Source organism: Sinocyclocheilus anshuiensis, unplaced genomic scaffold (genome assembly GCF_001515605.1).
Source record: "Sinocyclocheilus anshuiensis isolate Anshui unplaced genomic scaffold, SAMN03320099.WGS_v1.1 scaffold1994, whole genome shotgun sequence".
Taxonomy (NCBI): Eukaryota; Metazoa; Chordata; class Actinopteri; order Cypriniformes; family Cyprinidae; genus Sinocyclocheilus; species Sinocyclocheilus anshuiensis.
This window is the reverse complement of record NW_015548215.1, coordinates 190,045-197,811: the sequence shown is the minus strand read 5'-3', so window position 1 is coordinate 197,811 and position 7,767 is coordinate 190,045. Positions and strand designations below refer to the sequence as shown.

The 7,767-nt window shown below is 35.1% G+C and overlaps 1 protein-coding gene across 1 annotated transcript in view; it reads left to right on the top strand.

The window, feature by feature from the left end:
• LOC107653871 (receptor-type tyrosine-protein phosphatase mu-like) overlaps nucleotides 1-7,767 on the top strand; it is a 208,593-nt gene that overhangs the window by 170,312 nt on the left and 30,514 nt on the right. Inside the window, exon 22 of the mRNA XM_016440739.1 lies at nucleotides 2,723-2,759. Within this exon, the coding sequence (XP_016296225.1) occupies nucleotides 2,723-2,759 (37 nt within the window). The remainder of the gene's footprint in view (nucleotides 1-2,722; nucleotides 2,760-7,767) is intronic.

Sequence of the window (7,767 nt, the reverse complement as noted above, 5' to 3'; positions counted from 1 at the left end):
TACATGATGGGGGCCGGGGCTCTGGCTCTTCTTAGTTTGCGGAGGAAGTAGAGACGCTGCTGTGCTTTCTCACATATATGAATATATGAATATTTTAGAAGAAAATTTGACTACAATTTGTGTGTGTGTGTGTGTATAACGTTAATTTTAAGTAATTAAATAATATTTTAATATTATTTAACTGAAATACAAAATATAACATAATGAATATGTGAATTATATTTTATTAAAATATATAGTTAAATTATAATACAACTGTTTAATTTTATATTTCATGAATGTGGAATTGAGAGAAAGACAAAAGTGAATGATAGTCTGGCACATGAGGAGCAAAACAACCACAAAACACGGAACAGAGTCTGACACTCATCTTCAGTTTTGCTCTTGTGTGTGATTGTTTCAAACGAGCGTTAATGTCGAGTCCTGAGATCGTCCAGAATGCCGAGTGTGACTCTTCATGTGTGCTGAATGTGATGTGGTTATTGTTATTGTTATTGTTTGTTTATTTGTGTTTTTCAGATGATCACTTTTGTCACAAAAACGCGCACACACACACACACACACACACGCACTCACTCACTCATACACTCACACAAATATATATGTATATATATACAGTATATAAGATGTATAGTAGATGTTTGTAACATATCAACATTTAGAGTTAAACACAATAGACAAACAAACCAACACACCATTTTAGTTTTACCCTGTAAAAAAAGTTACATTTTTGTTTTTATGACAGTTATTGTACATTTATTTTTGTATTTTTACTTATTTATTTATTTGTTCTCTAAATCTGTTCATTTATAAAGGTAAAAATGGTTCATATATATATATATATATATATATGTATATACACACAAACAGTATGTATGTATATATAATATAAAATAGTGGTTTGTGGTATATCATCGTTTAGAGTTGAGTAAAAATCAAGAAACACAAACCAAAAGATCATTTTAGCAATTTTCTTTCAGTTTTAGCATCTAAAGAAGTTTTATTTTTGTTCACTAAATTCAATTTATAAATGTATACAGGTAAAAAATAAAAAAAAAAGCAATTTTAAATGAAATAAAGCAATGTTTTATTTTATTTATTTGTTTTAATTAATTTATTTATTTATTTATTTTCATTTTAGGTTGGAGTTAGTCTGTAGTAATTGTAACTTGATATAATACTTACGTACATACATGCATATATAATAACACAATTTTAGCAAATATTTGCAGTTTTAGCATCTAAAGATGATTGTTTGGAATAAAACTTTTCTAAATTTAGTTTCAGTAAAGATTTATAAAGATAAAAATGTATTATATATAGTATTAATGTATGTATATGTATATAATATTAAATTAAATATATAGTAAATATATAGTGGTCTGTCATCATTTAGAGTTAAACACAAACCAAAACAACATTTGAGCAACTTCTTACAGTTTAAGCATTTCAAGAAGCTCTGTTTTTGTTTACTGAATTCAGTGTAAGAATGAAGCACAGGTGTGTTCGGTGCGTCTCTGGTTTGTAAACAGACGGTTTTCTCGCTCGGACATAAACAAATTTCACGCTGGGCCGCATAAAGATAAAGAGAGAGAAGCCTTTCTTCCAGACGCTAATTACAGACGCATGTCGTCGAATACGCTGGAGATCAGGAGGAAGAGGAGCAGAGAGGAGGAAGAGTGTGGATACAAGACGCTTGACAAATGAAATGAGCAGATTAGCCAAATCCCACAGACACTGAGCCTATTCTAGAACATAATCCCACAATCTGTGCTGAGGAATTACTGTAGATATGAGCCGCTGAGGAGAATATGAACTGTGTGTGTGTCTGACTGTAATTATTATTCCTGCTGCGCTGCAGTTTAGTTAAACCAGGGTTATTATAGTTAACTAAAACCTTAACCACGTTTTTGTCACTTGAAGTAAACTTCAATAATAAACTGACATAAAATATCAAATATTATTTTATTTCATCTAGTTGACAAAGCAACATTTCTCGTTTTCATTTAGTTTGTATTAAAATAATTAAAACTGAAATAAAAATTATTAAAAACATATAGACATTAAAATAAAATAACTAATAGGGATGACAAACTTTAACTAAAATTAAAATGAAAACGGAAAATTGAAAATAATACAAAATATTACTAAATATAAAAAAAATAGTATCTCAATGATACTAAAATAGCACTGGTTAAAACTGTTTTTATTGTACTGCGGTGTTGAATTCATGATTTTGTAGCATAATGAATATTGTGAAAATAACGGTTCATTTTATTTCAGTAAGTTTGTGTAATATTGATTAATATTTTTATTTATTAATATATAAAGTTATTTAATATGTGCATGTATATATGTGTGTTAAAAATATTAAATAATAATGTTTAATTAAAAAATGCATATTTAAATAATGTTTGCTTATTCTATCTGAATTGTATTTTCATGTTCTATAAACAATACTATTTATTATAATATAAAATATTTAAAATATGAAATAACTACATTTAAATAATACATCTTTTAATCAATGTTTTCTAGCTGGAATTGTATTTTTGCATGTTCTCTATATACTATTTATTATAATATATAATATTTATATTATATATATTATATAATATTTATAATATATATATTTAATTAATTCAAATATTAAGGGATTTATCATGAAATTTAATTTTTGCATGTTGTAAAATATGTTTTCTGGTTCTTGTTGTTTTTGTAGGGCTACCATCGACCGAATCACTACATCGCCACACAAGGTAAGACAAATGGTCATTATTTTGTGTCTGAAAAACTTTATTTACCTTTATTTAACCAGAAAGTCTCATTGAGATTAAAATCTCTTTTACAAGAGAGACCTGGCCAAGGCAGACAACATTTTAAAATACAACAAATACACATTAGAACAAGATTAAAACATAATATCCTCTCAACAAACACACACACACACACACTCTCACACACACACACACACTCACTCACTCACTCACACACACACACAAACACGCTGAGCTGTTTTATGCTGAAACGGCGTCTTGAAACAATCATATGTTGTTGTTGTAGTTGTGGGGGTTTTAGTACAGAATAAATGGATTATCCTTTACATGAGTGAATCTCAACCTTTTGGCGTACCGGACCCCAGTCCAATTCAAAACCATCCTCAAGGACCCCCAGAACAAAATTGACTCATCTATGTATCATTTGTGTCTTTGTGAGGACCAAATACAGTCAAGTATAATGCAGGTTAGCTGACTTGTCCAGTATTTGGCCATATCATCAGCTATATTGGATTTTTCTTTGTCAAAATATACAACATTTATACAAAAATTCATAATTTATACGGACACCCTGGCCTTACGTCAAGGACCACTAGGGGTCCACGGACCCCTGGTTGAGAAACACTGCTCTACATGCTGCATGCTCGCGTGTCTGGCCTAATCTGGCTGTCAGCGCGTCAGTTCTCCCAGCATGCCCCTGAAGGCCGTGTCTGATTGCTAGTTAATTGTTGTGAGATGTTTCTGGAGTGCCGGACCGCAGTGAGTTCCAGCGCTCTGAACGCAATCACTTCCTTTAATAGACTCGCGCTGGAGCGGCGTAATTACCTGTTTACCGGAGCGACGCCTGGCTCGTCTACAGGGACGACAACGGCTAAAACGCCTCTATACTAACAAAATAAAATTAGTATTTGAGCAAAAAAAATATTTTACAGTACAGCTTTAAAATTGCGATACTAATATCTATTTCAGTTTTATTTAAATTAATTGTGCAGCCCTAATGTAAAAATGACTTTCTTTTGTAAAATAGAAAATGTTGTTTGGACCCCAGTTCTATTCAAAACATATTTTTGGTGCACGGAAGAAAGTAAGTCGTACAGGTTTGGAAAAATATGAGGGTCAGTAAATGACAGAATTTACATTTCTGTGTGAACTGTCACACTCTAAACATTGGGAATCTGTATTTCAGGACACTGATGTATTAAAACACAGATGAAACATAGACGAAGGTTCATTAAAAGTTCCCTCTTAAAAGAATCAGTGACAGTGTAAGTCCAGGACTCAATTACACACACTAGGAACATTTGCCTCACAATGTGAGCAAATGACTGGAGTCGTGCATAAATGCAGCGCACGTGAGCATCAGATGAGCAGCTGCATTCGTTTTATATGACGGCTGAGAAAGTGGGAATAATTTTGCCGTGCCCAATCCCCGAGGTTTTTCTTTAATGGGAACATGTCATGTCAAAATATACAACATTTATACAAAAATTCATACTTTATACGGACCCCCTGGCCTTACGTCAAGGACCACTAGGGGTCCACGGACCCCTGGTTGAGAAACACTGCTCTACATGCTGCATGCTCGCGTGTCTGGCCTAATCTGGCTGTCAGCGCGTCAGTTCTCCCAGCATGCCCCTGAAGGCCGTGTCTGATTGCTAGTTAATTGTTGTGAGATGTTTCTGGAGTGCCGGACCGCAGTGAGTTCCAGCGCTCTGAACGCAATCACTTCCTTTAATAGACTCGCGCTGGAGCGGCGTAATTACCTGTTTACCGGAGCGACGCCTGGCTCGTCTACAGGGACGACAACGGCTAAAACGCCTCTTTTACTTCCTCTCCCTCTCTCTTTTCATTCTGCACTGTCCAGCAGCCATTTCTATCCCGACCCGACACACTCTACACCACAGACTCTAAAATCAGCCAATCAGAGCTGATTTGATGTTTCTACAGCCAATGAGATCCCACTGTGGGCGGGGCTACAAGCTTCTCATAATTTAACAGTGTGTTCTGGGATTCTGTGTTCACACTCACCTGTTTAATGAGTTTAACGGGTCTCTCAGTAAATGACATGAACATGAGGAGAAACTGTCGTCGCAGGGTTCAAAGGAAAATCAGTTTTTACAGGACAAGATCAGAAAAAGCTTTAACAAGCCTGAAGTTGCTCGGATCAAAGCGAAACGCGGCTGTGAACCTCACTCTGATTCCTTCTCATGTATTCAGCTCTGCTGTGCCGCAAGTTTAGGAACATTAGATTTGCCTCTTATTTTTACTAGTTTGTATTTTGTATATGAGTGATTCTTAAAGTCATTCATTTTACTGTTGAAGGAGAGATTATTGTTGGTTTATTTGGTGGAGATTATATGTTTTATTGTATCGCATAAAAGTGGGAATAATTTTGCCGTGCCCAATCCCCGAGGTCTCATTGAAACGAGCTCGCTAGAACGATGAAAGCATTAGTCCCCCGGTGCGGGAACAGCGGCCTGACAGCAGCGCGCTGCTGAAGTCTTCTTCCCGCTGAGCGCTCGCACAGTAATTGCTGTTGGCTGACTCCACTTACAGCTGAAGCGAGCCGCTTAGAGGATCAGCAAATTACAGCAAATGTCAGCGCAATTCTCCCGGTGCAGTCCGGACGTGAGATCCGATCTGCGGTTAGGATTTAGCTAGTTAAGGATTATCTAAACGCTGCATGTGTTTCTCGTAAGGAACACTTCTACAACAAAGAGTTTACCATTATGATTATAGATGTTATTGCTCAGACTTGTCTCTTTTATAGCTCAGGAGAAACATCTGAGAAGCTGAAGACTCCATTCAATCTCAATTCTGTCTGGGAGAAAAACTGAGATGATGAAGAGATGTCAACTGTTGTCAGATACAAAATCTATGTGGAAGAATTTGATGAGAAATGATTGAGATCATAATGAGATCTATGACTTTTGATTGCAGGCAAATCTGAGTGCAGTTTGAGACTTTATTGTGGAGAGACGTGAGATTACAGGAGTCTTTTTCTCAGGATAAACATCTGAAAAGCAAGAGGCTCCATTTAATCTCATTTCTGTCTGGGAGAAACAACTGAGATGTTATCGAGTATGAATACTTCTCCAACGTCTCAAAAGAACGGAGTTTATCATTATCATAGATGTTATTGCTCAGTCTTTTCTCTTTATAACTCAGAAGAGAAACAACTGTGAAGTTGTAGAGTTGTCATTTGTTGTCATAAAGCTATAAAATTAAAGTTAATTTGATGAGAAATGATTGAGATCATAATGAGTTCTTTGACTTTTGATTGCAGGCAAATCTGAGTGCAATTTGAGACTTCATTGAGGAGACAGATGTGAGATTATGTGAGATACTGGAGTCTTTTTCTCAGGAGAATAATCTAATTTCTGTCTAGGAGAAACAACTGAGATGTTGTAGATATGTCAATTGTTGTCATAAAGCTATACAATTGGAGTGGAAGAATTTGATGAGAAATCATTGAGATCATAGTGAGATCTATGACTTGATTGCAGGCAAATCTGAGTGCAATTTGAGACTTTATTGAGGAGACGTGAGATTACTAGAGTCTTTTTCTCAAGAGAAACATCTGAGAAGCAGGAGACTCCATTTAATCTCATTTATGTCTGGGAGAAACATCTGAGATGTTGTAGAGATGTTGTAGAGTATGAATACTTCTACAACATATCAAGAGAATGAAGAGATCATCATTATGATCATAGATGTAATTTCTCTTTTATCACTCACACATCTTTGATTTATTGAAGGAAGAATAAGACGAGAAATGATTGAGATCATAATGAGACTTTTGAATGCTGGCAAATCTGCAGTTTGAGACTTTATTATGATCTCATTTTGAGCTCTTGCTCTCAAGAAATGAGAAGCTGGAGACTCCAGCAATTTAATCTCATTTCTGTCTATTAGAAACGATTGAGATATTGTTGAGACGTTTATTGTTCTTCCTGATGGTCATCTGCATTCCTCACATTGATAAATGTAATTAAACGATCAGGAAGGAAACTGTATATTATTGTGATTAAGAGGCGTCTAGTTTTGACAGATCTTAATTAAGTTCGTCAAGCTCAGACGATAACGAGAACTCGCCCACGAGCAAAGTCATCGGTAGAGAGTTCTCTAGGACACGAATGTTTGCTAACGCCGCTGTTTATGTGTGCGTATGAATATGTAAAATCTTGCTTCTCGCTCATGTTTTTCTGCTGGATGCAATTTGTTTTGGCTCAGAGTGAATGCATCAGTGCCGGAGAACGTGAGCACAGATTTGCATGAGCTAATTAGCTTGTCAAAAGTCATTTTGGAATTTGCTTGTTGATTAACAACAATGCTAATTAGAATGAATTAAACATGTGATTTTAATTCCTTCGGCTGCGCTGTTATTACCGGGCGCTGACTTACATGTTGCCCTTATTAAGTTGATTTGGAGCTTTAATGGAAATGCATACGAGCAAATCTGTCGCCGCTCGTTTGCATGCATTTATGAATGAGGCGTTTGAAAGTTTCAGCTCCGCTGCTGGAAAACCCATCCAATAATCCAACAAAGAGCTTCATGACTTCTGCGCCGGTGTCACTCTGGATTATGTTCAGTGGATCGTTTAATGGCTTCATGTGCTGGAGGAGTCAATCTCTCCGCATGTCCCGGTCACATTTCAGCGTAAAATCAAAAGAACAAAGTATAGTTTTGCATAAGGAAAAAACAAAATAACACTGTTGTTGACACACAGTATGGATATAGAGCTGTAAAGTTCACGTGAAAGGATTTGATGAGAAATGTTAGAGTTTATGATGGGATCTGTGATGTTTTTTGAGATCTGATTTTTTTTTTATATATATATAATTTTTTTTTAAAGATATTTTTAAATTTTGAAGGGAAATAGCATGTATTTTATATGTTTTTTTTTTTACATTTATTGACAAAGTAAGAATATAGCTCTATTAAAAGAATGTTGAACAATTTGATGAGAAATATTTGTGTTCATAAAAA